The following is a 13,678-nucleotide window of genomic DNA, read 5'->3' as shown; positions in this document are numbered from 1 at the left end:
AAATATTGGTTGCAATAGGAAGTGTACTTGGCACAGAACAGTTTGCTTCTTTACTTTTTTTTTTATTGAAAAAGTTAGCTGACAGTTGTTCATAATACACAATAACAAAGTCAATTGTGCATTTTTCTATTCTTTCATAAAGGAAGGATCTTTGAAAAAGTAAGAAAAGCACATTGCTTTCAAGATTGTTTGGCTTATCTGCACACTTTTGGAATGGTCTAGTTACATCCACTAGGGGTCACTATTTACTTTTTAGTTCAGCGTTCATGCTGCTTTTGCTGAGCAATTCAAGTACACCATTGCATCCCAGCTCACCCACTGTTTTCAAATATTAAGCAGGAATGAATAATTTGGGTTTCCCTACAAAAATATTAAAAAAAGGGAATGAAAATATGTAGCCAATGGCAGCCAGTCCTAATGTGGATTTGTAAAACTGATATAAAGAGTTCTTAGCTGACATCGGTTACTGTAATCAGTTGCTTTGTGAGCTGTGGCAACTTTTACCCTTGGAAGAATTGTGCTTTAAATCATTTTTATTTGAACAAAACATTTCTATTACATTATTTGAAAGATAGTAGACCTTATGGAACATCTAAACACAAACTTCCATTGTCTACTGCTCTCTTAAAAATCCCTGTCAAGCTTTCCTTGACTTGATAAATACATGTGTATTTGTTATTTGCTTGTAATAAGTAGCTTGAGTTAGGAACTTTTTTTAATTGATACCAACTATTAGGGCCCGTTCACACCAGAACGCAGTGTGGAAAACCTGCCTTCCTTTTATGTTTCTCGCACCACATTTAAAACGCACTGTCCTTATGATCTTCAGCAGGTGTCAATGCAATGCTAATAGTGTCACAAACTCTGTGTGTTTGCCTGCTCTGGATCACATCGTATAAAAGTATCATGAGATTCAATTGCAGTGCACTTTTTAAAGTAGTGCATGCACTGCTTTTGGTGCGGTGCAGTGTGCTTTCAGCAAATTCAAATGAATGGGCTGAAAACACACTACGCTGAAATCACAGAGGAATGCAAGAATTCCTGCTCGATTCCTGGTGTGAACTGTCCCTTAAAGTGATTGTAAACCCTTACATATACCCAGTGAAGTGACTGGCTTCAGTTGATACACAGAGATGAAACAAATCATCCTACATACGTTTTACCTGTTTATCTGCAGTCTTCTCTTCTCTACAGCTGTTCTAAGTGCTGAATTTATAAACCATGCCTGAGAGTTCAGAAGAAAAGGGTGTGGAGAACTGAAATTACACACTGCAGAGCTCAGTGAGGAGAGCTCTGAGAGCTGATTAAAGGGAAGAGACGCACCTACCTTCACACAGCTCACAGGAACAGAGCTGAGGCTGTCACTCTGTTGGAGGTCCCTCCCCTGTCACCATTTTTCTCTAGGTTAAACCATTACATTGTAATTGGTCCAATTCAGTAAGCTATAATGATGATTGGTTTTAACAATGGGAGGGGAAAATAATTATTTTTGGTGATAGCATAGGCTCTATAGCTTCCCCATAACAGGATGTAAGGACAAAATCTATCCAAAAATGAGGACAATCCTCTTAGACATTTATCACTGGAACAAGCATGTTCATTGGAAAATTTCTGCTCTATTCATGTTCTGGGAACCGTTCAAAATTTGGGAATTTCCATTGCTTTCAGTTCTGTGACAATGTTCACCATGACAAAAAGCTTCCGAACAGAGACGCAAACAGCAATAGTAAGCTGATAGTAGATTAACCCATCTACGCTCTATCCAAAATGTAATGTGACACTAACCTCTGGTTTTAAAAAAAAATAGCTTTATTTATTTATTAAAGCGGAGTTGCACCTGGAAAAACAAAAAAAAAGTCAGCATCTACAAAAACTGTAGCTGCTGACTCTTAAAATACCTGTCCCTCGGTCCAGCGGTGTCCTCACCACTGGTTTCACTGGTCGTCTTCTCTCCCCGTCTTCTCTCTCCAGCCGGGTTCCCACTGCGCATGCGCGAGAAGCGCTGCACTTTGTGAATGGCCCTGTAGTCTTCTGGGACCTGTCATGTGTCCCAGAAGACTGCAGGGAGGGAGGAGGGAAGGACAACTTCCGCTTCTTATTGCCTAGGCAATCGCAGCAGAAGTGGGAGCGGGTACCTGCAGGGGTGTATTTACCACAAGGCAAACAAGGCATTTGCCTAGGACGGCATTTTTCAGGGGGGCAGCACTGCCCCTCAGAAGAATGGATGGAAGAAGGGACACACGTGGCATGGGGACCTGGTGGGTTCCGAGAGATGCTGCGAGTTTCATGACTGTGTATGCACAGCCCAACTCTCGTGCCTGGGGATGTCCGGAGCTGTGAAGGTGAATTTATTTCTCTCTCGCTATGGGTTATACTGGCTGGTGTGTGGGGGGGCAGTGGTAGTGGAAGGCTTGGGTGGAGGGCAGGGGTGCTGTTGGTCAATGTCAGGCTCTTTCTGCAGGGGGGGTACCAATTTTTGTGTTGCCTAGGGCAGCACAAAACCTAAATACAACACTGGGTACCTGTCAAATTCGGGTACACCCGCTCCCCAGAGGTGACAATCCTTAATGGGGAGCGGGGGACAAAGACTTAAAGCTGAACTTCCCCTTTTGGTTTGAGCTCTGCTTTAACTCAAAAAAAGTACCTTCTTTTGCTCTCACCCTCTTTCAAATTCCTTTTTTGTGCTGCTATGATGCGATTTCCTGTTAGAGGATGACTAGGTTTGTTTTCCATGGTCTTACTGTCTGCAGGAGCATAGCCAAGATGGACTATGGAGTTTGTAGTGTGCAAAGAGCAGTGCACATGACCACAACAAATGTGCACTGCTTGTTCCATACAAATGGACGTGAGGGAGAAAAGTAGAGGTTTGATAGCTTACAGAGGATGTTATAAGGAGGCTGAAAAACACAGGGAGAATTTCATTTAAAAATAGATTACAGGACCATTAAGTAGTACATGTTTATTGATTATTTTTGGACAGTAATGGTATCCTTTGGACATTTTTTGGTTTGAAAATCATGATTTCTTTTTTTCATCTGGTGGCCCTCAACAGCTGTTGGCTCTGCCTATAGTTGTCTTTATGCATATCTGTTGTTTGAGATTACTCTGGCCATAGACTTTGGGAAGATTTTACTAGGTTTTTTAAATATTCAAAGAACGTTTATGTTGTGTATTCAATTATGATCATTTTGATAATATCTGGTAATCTCTTCCCAAAAGTTGGGCCAGCTGTGGCCATACTTACAAGGTTATTCACAAAGTGGCCACAGTTCAAGAATACTGTATCTAAACCCAACATTTCATACTACTGATATGTGCCTGCTGTACCATGTACTTGTATGATAATGTCTGTTCTCTTTGTATTGCTTCCTTTTGTGTAAAATCCCTGGTGTTTTTGCCAGTCCTGCTTTCCTAAAAAACTTACCATACTAAGCAGGAGGGCACAGCGTGGTCAGTTCTCTAGCTGTGCTGGGAACTCAGCCTGCTCTCCTCCAGTGCTCAGGCATGGGCTGACTTGCCCCCCCTGCATAGCCATTCACTGGGAAGATAAGTGTGCTGCTGTTTCTCCAACCTCACCTCTATGTAATCACTCATAAAAAAGGGAAAAAAGGGTATTTATAATATTTTCTTTTAATCTATACACACATGCTTTACCTTTCATTTCTATTTTAAACTGTATGGATTGTTTTACAAGGTGAGGATTTACATATAGAGTTAGGTCCATATGTATTTGGACACAGGCACAATTTTCATACTTTTGGCTCTGTATGCCACCAGAATAAATGAAAATGAAACAATCTAAATGAATTTGAAGTGCAGACTTTCATCTTTAATTCCAGGGGTTGAACATAAATATCAAGTACAAATTTTAGGAACTGCAACCATTTTTATGCACAGTCCCTCCATTTTCAGGGGCTCAAATGTAATTGGACAAATGAATATAATCATAAATAAAATGTTCATTTTTAATATTTTGTTGAGAATCCTTTACTGGCAATGACTGCCTGAAGTCTGGAACCCATGGACATTACCAAAGACTGGGTTTCCTCCTTTCTGATGCTTTGCCAGGCTCTAACTGCAGCTGTCTTCAGTTGTTCTTTGTTTCTGGGTTTTTTTGCCTTTAGTTTTGCCTTCAGCAAGTGAAATGCATGCTCAATTGGGTTGAGATCAGGTGATTGACTCGGTCATTGCAGAATATTCCACTTCTTTTCCTTCAAAAGATCCTGGGTTGCTTTTCCAGTGTGTTTTGGATCATTGTCCATGTGTACTGTGAAGCTCTGTCCAATCAACTTTGCTGCATTTGGCTGAATCTGGGCTGACAGTATATCTCTAAACACTGCAGAATTTATCCGGTTGCTTCTGTTGTCTGTCACATCATCAATAAACACCAATGACCCGGTGCCACTGGAAGCAATGAATGCCCATGCAAGCACACTGCTTCCACCATGTTTTAAAGATGACGTTGTGTGCTTTGGATCATGAGCTGTTCCAAGCCTTCTCCACACATTTTTCTTCCCATCATTCTGGTACAGATTAATCTTAGTTTCAGCTGTCCAAAGAATTATTTTCCAGAACTGGTCTGGCTTTTTTTAGAGGTTTTTTCGTTAAGTCTAATCTGGCTTTTCTATTCTTCAGGCTTATGAATGGTTTACACCTTGTGGTGAACCCTCTGTATTTGCTCTCATGAAGTTTTCTCTTGATTGTAGACTTTGACAATGATACTCCCACCTCCTGGAGAGTGTCCTTCACTTGTCTGGATGTTGTGAATGGGTTTTTCTTTACCATAGAGAGGATCCTGCAATCATCCACCACTGTTGTCTTTCATGGACATCCATGCCTTTTTATGTTGCTGAGCTACCAGTGCGTTCTTCTTTCCTCAGAATGTACCAAACTGTTGATTTGGCCACTCCTAATGTTGCTGTTATCTCTCTGATGGATTTCTTTCGTTTTTGAAACTTTACAATGGCCTGTTTCACTTGCATGGACAGTTCCTTTGAACACATGATGTAGGTTCACAGCAGTAGATTCCAAATGCAAATCCAAAAGATTCCAAATGCAAATACCACACTTAGAATCAACTCCAGGCCTTTTACCTGCTTAATTGATGAAGAAATAACGAAGGAGTAGCCCACACCTGGCCATGAAACCACTTTTGTTTCAATTGTCCAATTACTGTTGGTCCCTTGAAAAAGGGGGATGCCTAATTTTAAGAGCTGTATTTCCTAAACCCTCCCTCCAATTTGGATGTATATACCCTCAAATTAAACCTGAGAGTGTGCACTTTCAGCTCATATATATATATATTATATAACTATAGCTTGAATATGTTTTGGTAAATACCTGAAAAATCTAAAATTGTGTCCAAATACATATGGACCTAACTGTACTTCAGTGGAAATATATGAATGGGAATTAATGACTAATAAACTGTTGATCGGATTAACATCAATAATTTGAAATCAACTATAACTTTTCTTTCTCTTTTCTTACAGTCCTTATCAAACATTGATGATGTTGTAAGCAAAATCCGTTTGAAAATAAGGTATGTAAGAATGTTTCACTTTATCTGCATGACATGTCTGCTTCTCATTAAAATGTTACCTTTTTTTATTTATTAATGTCAGCTTTTTTTCAAATTCTGCTGAAATTCAACATTGCTTGCTAGACCACATCATTCAGTATCTTATATTTACGAATTATAGGCTCATAAACTGTTATGTTTAGTTTTTCTAGTTTTAGCTGCGTCCATATCATTTTGTAGTAAATCCAAATTAATTTATACTGCTGGAATGACCTTGTTTGTGTGTCTTTTATATATCTTTTATATGCATATTGCTTTCTGAGCATGGATATCTCAATATTAACAGACATTCTATCACTCAGTCTACTTACGGCAGGACTAAAGTAACTATATTTACTTTCTCTCAGCTGTTCAAAGCCTGCTAGGGGGTCCTTCTCTGGTGCTGATATTAGGACGTCTTCATTGGCCGGTGTGGGACGCGGTAACCCCTGTGCAAGGGTCATTGCTGGCAAAGTAGGCTGAACTGCGCATGCGCTGCTCAGTTTACCTACCGCAGACTGTGAGCAGGCAGGTAGTTGTATTTTATTGCAAAAGAGACATTGTATGTCTCTCCTGCAATAAATTGCCTGTCTGCTCAAAAGTTTTTTGCAAAATGCAGTTCCTCTTTAATCTGCATTAAATGATATTCTACTGTAAAATATTTTAACACACTTACTATGGTTTCAAAATGACTCCCTACATGGCAATGACAGCCATTGATGTTTATTCAAGTCTAGATTTATGGAAAGGATCCCATTTCTTCAGACAGATGTTTGTGGGAGAGCAGCCTGGCTTGTGAACCTTACTTAATCTCTTTCCCTGTGTAAATATGAAACCGTAAGGCCTCATGCACACTGGGCATTGCTCAGCCCTTGTGAATGCTGTTCTCAAGGCATGAGAGTAGCCATTTTAAAAACACGCCTAAAGCTGTATTTTTCAAACACGTCTAGGTGTATTTAGATGAATTCAAACACATCAAGCGTTTTGGCGTTCATTCATTTCATTGGTGTGCCTTGATACATAGCCTAACATGAAGGTGTGTTTAGAGAAAAAGAAAAATCCAAAACGTCAAACGTCCTTAAAAGCACCGTTTTTGACGCTTAGTATGCATAAAGCCTAAGACATTAAAGTGAGCCAATGAGAATGAAAATATGGAACGAGCTACTGCTGACTTGGTGCAAACACCAGGGATGTCTTCCTGATCCTGGCCTCTTTACCTGATTTTTCATATATTTGGAACACACGTTCAGCTAGTGAAGTCTTAATATTAAGAAACCCCACCCTGTATTCTTATTTCAGGTCAGAGATTTATCAGGTAGTAAATCTAGAATCTGGATGACAGCCCTGGAGCCTGCCCCTCTAAAATCAAGTCTCCAGAGGCACCTTTTCATATTTCCTTGATTTGTGGGTTCCATAAATATTCTACCATAACAGTGAACTTCTCCTATCTGCTCCCTTTTGGTCTGCTAAATATACCATTGGGAACATTTTGTTATAATATATACAATGAACTTTTCAAAAATAAAGAGCTGCTCTGTGTCTAGTGCTCATTGCCTGTGTTGTCTCAATGAGTAATTGGTCCTCCCAGGCCTTATCTTGAGTACACTCTGATAAGTCAATGGGGTTGATTTACTAAAGGCAAATATACTGTGAACTGCAAGTGAAGTTGCTCAAGAGCTTAGTAAATGAGGTAAAACTTTACTTTGCAAAGAATACTCAATCACATTCAAGGAAAAAAAAATACACAGAATTGGATGATAGAAATCAGCAGAGCTTCCCCTCAGATCTAAAGCAACTACACTTGCAGTGCACAGACTATTTGCCTTTAGTAAATCAACCCCCATGTGCTGTGTTGATGTGAGAGTAGATGGGTCTCAGTCGTTGGTCAAGGTAAAACTGGGCAGTGCTGATAATACTAGTCCACAGAAAACTCTTCTGTTACAGTCATAGCTATATAGAAAAAGTGACTTTCAGTACCATGCTAGATTCTCATATTGGTAGATTATTTGCGCAATTTCTGTGTGTCATTGTAATACTTTTTTTTTCCCCCCAGGCGTTTAGATGACAGTATCCGAGGTGTGGTGCGAGGCCAGACGAATGTCGGACAAGATGGCAGACAGGTATATACTAATGTTTCCATGCCAAGTTTTTTTTTTTTTTTTTCAACCAGCAAAATAGATGAATAGTAGAACTACAGTGCCTTGAAAAATATTCATACCCCTTGAAATTTTAATACTTTTGTCATGTTACAACCAAAAATGTAAATGTTGTGATTTTATGTGATAGACCAACACAAAGTGGCACATAATTGTGAAGTGAAAGGAGAATGATAAATGGTTTTCAACATTTTTTTTTACAAAAATAACTGAAAAGTGTGGCGTGCATTTGTGTTCAGCCCCTTTTACTCTGATACCCCTAACTACAATGTAGTGGAACCAATTGCCTTCAGAAGTCACCTAATTAGTAAATAGAGTCCATCTATGTGTAATTTAATCTCAGTATAAATACAGCTGTTCTGTGAAGTCCTCAGAAGTTTGTTAGAGACCATTCATGAACAAACCGCATCAGCAAGGCCAAGGAACACACCAGACAGGGCAGGGATAACGTTGTGGAGAAGTTTAAAGCAGGGTTAGCATCAGATGAGACCAAAATTGAACTTTTTGGCCTAAAAGCAAAACGCTATGTGTGGTGGAAAACTAACACTGCACATCACCCTGAACACACCATCCCCACTGTGAAAGATGGTGGTGGCAGCATCATGTTGTGGGGAAGCTTTTCTTTAGCAGGGACAAGGAAGCTATGGATGGGAAGATGGATGGAACCAAATACAGGACAGTCTTAGAAGAAAACCTGTTAGAGTCTGCAAAAGACTTGAGACTGAGGCCTAGATTCACCTTTCAGCAGGACAATGACCCTAAACATACAGCCAGAGCTACAATGGAATGGTTTAGATCAAAGCATATTTATGTGTTAGAATGGCTCAGTCAAAGTCCAGACCTAAATCCAATTGAGAATCTGTGGCACTTGAAAATTGCTGTTCACAGACGCTCTCCATCCAATCTGACAGAGCTTGAGCTATTTTGTAAAGAAGAATGGGCAAAAATGTCACTCTCTAGAAATGCAAAGCCAATAGGGACATACCCAAAAAGACTTGCAGCTGTAATTGCAGCAAAAGGTGACTCTACAAAGTATTGACTCGGGGGTTGAATACAAATGCACACCACACTTTTCACATATTTTATTTGTAAAATTTTAAAACCATTTATCATTTTCCTTCCACTTCACAATTATGTGCCACTTTGTGTTGGTCTATCACAGTGGTTCTCAACCTGTGGGTCGCGACCCCTTTGGGGGTCGAACGACCCTTTCACAGGGGTCCCCTAAGACCATCAGAAAACACATATTTCTGATGTGTAAAGAGCAGCTACTGTGTAGAAAGCAGCTGCTGTGTTGAAAGCAGCTACTCTGTTAAAAGCAGCTACTGTGTTGAAAGCAGCAGTATTGGAGGTAAAACGACACTCATGAATTATAATTACTGGGTAAATAATTTTATGGTTGGGGGTCACCACAACATGAGGAACTGTAATAAAGGGTCACGGCATTAGGAAGGTTGAGAACCACTGGTCTATCACAAAATCCCAATAAAATACATTTATGTTTTTTGGTTGTAACATGACAAAATGTGGAAAATTTCAAGGGGTATGAATACTTTTTCAAGGTGGTGTACTTTTATTTTGTAAACAGAAGGAAAAATAGGAATGCAACAGGATATCCACAGTGCTAGGTCAAAATATATGAATATGGTAACAACAAAATGACATATGACTGAACGATGCTGACTCAAATAGAATTCTGTATGTGGTGTCCGTGAGACCCTAATAGTATGGGAAAGGAAAAGAGGTAACTAGATGGGTGGAGAACCCACAAGTAAAGGGGGTCAGAATGGGGACAGACTGCAGCTTGTAAACGCTAATGATAAAAGGCATAATTTATTGTATGTAGTAAAACCAGCATATCAAAAACCAATAAAATACAAATGAAAAAACCTCACCACCACCAAAGAAAAAAATGAAGAAAAACTGACGAAGTGATCCTAGACATCGCTAGGCATGCAGAAAGTCCTATACCAAGGTGATAAAGTGAGACCTGAGACAAATAAAATGCAAGAGGAAAGAATGAATGGAAAAGACCAAACATAAAGAATGTGAATAATAAATGAAAATCAGTAATAATGATAAATAAACGCATAAATACACATATAAATGTGCATAATAAGATCAAATGCCAATGGCTTTTCCATAAATGTACACATAAACAAGGGACCTCTGACAGTGACTCAGGGGATATGATGAAGCATGTAGCAGGTCACTAATCAAGGGTACAAGCTGTGTGGCTTGAAGTGAGTAAAGTGAAGGCGTGGGTCTCCTACCAAGGAGATAATCAATGGTACAACTTCCTCATAACGCCCTCTGTGGTGGATAATGGAGGTGAGAGGGTTGCATGCGAAGGTTGTGATGATTGACAAAGTCAGATATAATGATGATATGACTGAGTGGAGGACCTATATCAGGTCTGCAGCAATAGGTAGGCCACAGCAATGATAGATGGGCCACAGCAATGCATTCAGCTGCACATATACAGACACTGTAATCAGTGAAGTGACATAATAAGCAGATAGAAGTCCTCCAAATTGGAATGCAGTGTAGTATAATAAGGCATCAGTCCTTCAAAGGATGTAAGATGTAAGAAATCTATCTCTTGCTTGACATTTTCACCCACCTATAGTGGCTCATTCAACATTAAAGCAACTAGACAGCCAGATCAGGCAATTAACCCCTGTCTAAAGATGGTTTCGTACACCCTTTTCCCGTTGGAATAATCACTTTTGTTATGTGCTTGGGAGTGTCTAGTAGCAGTTCTCCATAGTATAAACCTGCATACTGTGATCCTAAGCATGCATTTTTAATAAGCTGCCGGAAGACAGATATGCCCAAGGTCAATTGAGTCTGTGACTGCACAAGTCACTACCTTCTATTGTCAGCCAGTATACAGTGTGTATATTTTGCAGTGGTGATATTGGTATATTTTTGTCAAGTCATTAATCAAAGCCTAAATGTTGGGATCTAGCTGCCATAAGAGACCCTGATAACGACCTCTTTTCCAACATGGAAATTGCAGGGGCTGGGTGTGAAAATTCCTTTACAGGGTGTAACAAGTTTCCTTAAAAGCTTCTGTACTGTAGTTCTTTCACATACACCGGAAATGTGATTTCCCAAGAACCTTGCCTTTCTTTGTTCTTTATTTTTCTTGGCCATGCCAGGTTAAATATTTTGTTTAGACATTTTCAGTTCTGTTTCCTGTGGTCAACTAGATCAAAGATACTCCATCTGTTACAAATTAGCTTATTTAGGTGTATATCCCTGTTAAATTAAAGGAGAACATCAGTGCTTGCATATCTAAATATTGTCTTCTAACAATTTGAAGTTGGGGAGGGCTGAGATTTTGCTAATGTCTAGAGCAAGGCACCTAGTGGTCTGTTTAGAAACTTTTTCACACAGTTTTCACCCAAGATTCATATATGTTTCAGAATTGAATCCATTTGGAAAAATCTTAGGTGAAACTTGTGAAATTTATAAATAGAGACATATAGTGTATGCAAACCTAACAATGAACATCTCTTCTTTTCTAACGTTTAGTCTGTCAAATATTGGGTTGGAAGCCTTTTGTTATCTGTTCCATGTACAGTACTTATCCTTACCTGACAGCAATATAAATACATCATTATGTAAGGTATATAATCTTTAAAAATCAAATTCATCTATAGAGATGCTTTTATATATATATATATATATATATATATATATATATATATATATATATATATATATATATATATATATATATATATATATATATATATATATATATATAGATAGATAGATAGATATTCAGTTATCCACAGTTCATCCATCATGTGGCTATTCCCACTCCACCCTGTCAAAAAAAAACTCTTGAATGTGCTCCAAGTGCTCTTCTTCAAACATCACACCACTTCCAATCGATGCTTCTTTCTTAACCTTCCTTCTCCACGCTGTGGTTATACTCACTAGATGGTAATTAACTCTATTCATTAAGCAAGCCTATTGCAGTTAGAAATATTCCTTATATGCTTGAATCCTTGTTGTCTAATATCACAGATAGGGGAGCAAAACCCAGAAGATGAACAAGAGGAAGCCAACCTACTATAAGGACTGGTTCACAGCACAATTTCTGTGTTCCAGATGCATTTTTGCATATGCTTTTACACACAGTTTTGATGCATTTTACATGTCTTCCAGTGCATTTTTCTCCCCTTTTTCCATTTTGTGGCTTGAAAAATCCAAGACACTGCACTCCGGTGCACTTTTGGTACATTTACATGCGTTTCGGTGCATTTTTTATGTGTTTACAGCAGCAGGTTTTACTTTTGTTGACTGCACTGGAACTAAATGCATTGCTTTGAACTAGGGTCATCAGAATACATGGAAAACACCGGACATGCGTTTTTGATGCAGATTAAAAATGCACTGGACTGCATCTGGTGTGAACCAGCCCTAAAGCCATAAATTGAAAATCTAGATTTAAAAAGCAGCTGCGCAAATATCATGCAACATAAAAATGTGACGCTACATTCTTTTTATTCTTCATGTTCTCAGCCTGCAGAAAATATTTGCTGTTTTGGGGTTTTAAGTAAAGCTCAGGCATGTGCATTTTAACATGTAAGGCATTTTATATGCTGTATATAATGTGACACTAAGCAGATTGAAGGGTTAAAACGTTGCAAAGATGTGCTGCAATTTTTGATTTACACTTTAATTTATCTGTTGTCCATGTGGTTATTGTAGCCATGTTCTGTGTCTGGCCTCACCACTGCAAAACTAAGCACAATAAAGATAGCACTGTTAGTTCAAGGTCTCTTGCACATGGACAAAATGATTTAAAGCTCCAGTCTCCTGTGAAACAAAATTAAGTCAGCAGCTACAAAAAAAACTGTAGCTGCTGACTCTTAAAAAATAGCCACTCACCTGTATCGATCCAGCGGTGTCCTCACCCCAGCCAGATTTACCGACCATCCTCTGTCCTTTGAGCTGTTATCTTATGTGTGGTTTACCCAGCCTTGACAGCTTGCTGCTTCACAGCTGGGTGCCCACTACGCATGCAAGAGCTGTTCTGCACATTGTGAATGATACCGCAGTCTTCAGGGACCTGTCACATGACCGAGAAAACTGGGAGGAAGGGAGAACTTCAACTTCTGATCACCTAGGTGGTTGAAGTCGAATTGGGAGCAGGTACCCCCCCTACTACACAAAGGTGCCAATTCTTATCGGGGAGCGGGGGACGAGTCGTTAAAGCGGAACATCCCCTTTTGGGTGGAGATCCGCTTTAATGATTATATGAGTAAAAAAACTTGAGTCCAACGATCCCGGCGCTGGGCATAGAGATAGAGATCAGCAAAGGAAAGATGACCTCCACTCATCTCTATGCCCTTGGAGGACCAGAGCGTCATCATTACATCATTACAAGGCTGTTTTTTTTTTTTTTAAGCACTAGATCAATGCTTTTTTTTTATCTAATTTTTTACATTGTAGAGGAGAGATGTGGGGTCTTATTGACCCTATATTTCTCCATAAAGAGGACCTGTCACTGCTTATTTCTATCACAAGGGATTGAAAAATTTAAGTGCCCCCGTCCCCCCGTGCTCATGCGCAGTGGTGAATGCATACTTAGGCCACTCCCACAGACTGTGTTCAAACCACACATGTGAGGTATCGACGTGATTGTCAGAGCAAGAGCAATAATTCTAGCACTAGACTTCCTCTGTAACTTTAAACTGCTAACCTGTAGAAATTTTTAAAGCATCACCCATGGAGATATTTAAGTACTGTAGTTTCGCGCCGTTCCACGAGCGTGCACAATTTTAAAGCATGACATGATGGGTATCTATTTACTCGGCATAACATAATCTTTTGTACGTTACAAATAAAATGGGGGTATATATTGTGTGTGCTTTTTTTTTTTTTTTTTTTTTATTAAAGTGTATTTTTTTCCCAAAAAATTGCGTTTGAAAAATATATACAT

General features: G+C 39.2%; 1 protein-coding gene across 1 annotated transcript in view; it reads left to right on the top strand.

Annotated features, from left to right (window-relative positions):
• The window catches only part of VPS53 (VPS53 subunit of GARP complex), a 212,940-nt gene that overhangs the window by 15,379 nt on the left and 183,883 nt on the right, over positions 1–13,678 (top strand). Inside the window, exons 3-4 of the mRNA XM_089668435.1 lie at positions 5,493–5,542; positions 7,614–7,680. Coding sequence (XP_089524561.1) covers positions 5,493–5,542; positions 7,614–7,680 — 117 coding nt within the window. The remainder of the gene's footprint in view (positions 1–5,492; positions 5,543–7,613; positions 7,681–13,678) is intronic.

The sequence above is a fragment of the Staurois parvus genome, unplaced genomic scaffold (genome assembly GCF_062004578.1).
Source record: "Staurois parvus isolate SC_StPar_1 unplaced genomic scaffold, SC_StPar_1.0 ptg000058l, whole genome shotgun sequence".
NCBI lineage: Eukaryota > Metazoa > Chordata > Amphibia > Anura > Ranidae > Staurois > Staurois parvus.
This window is presented reverse-complemented; position numbering and strand designations above follow the sequence as displayed.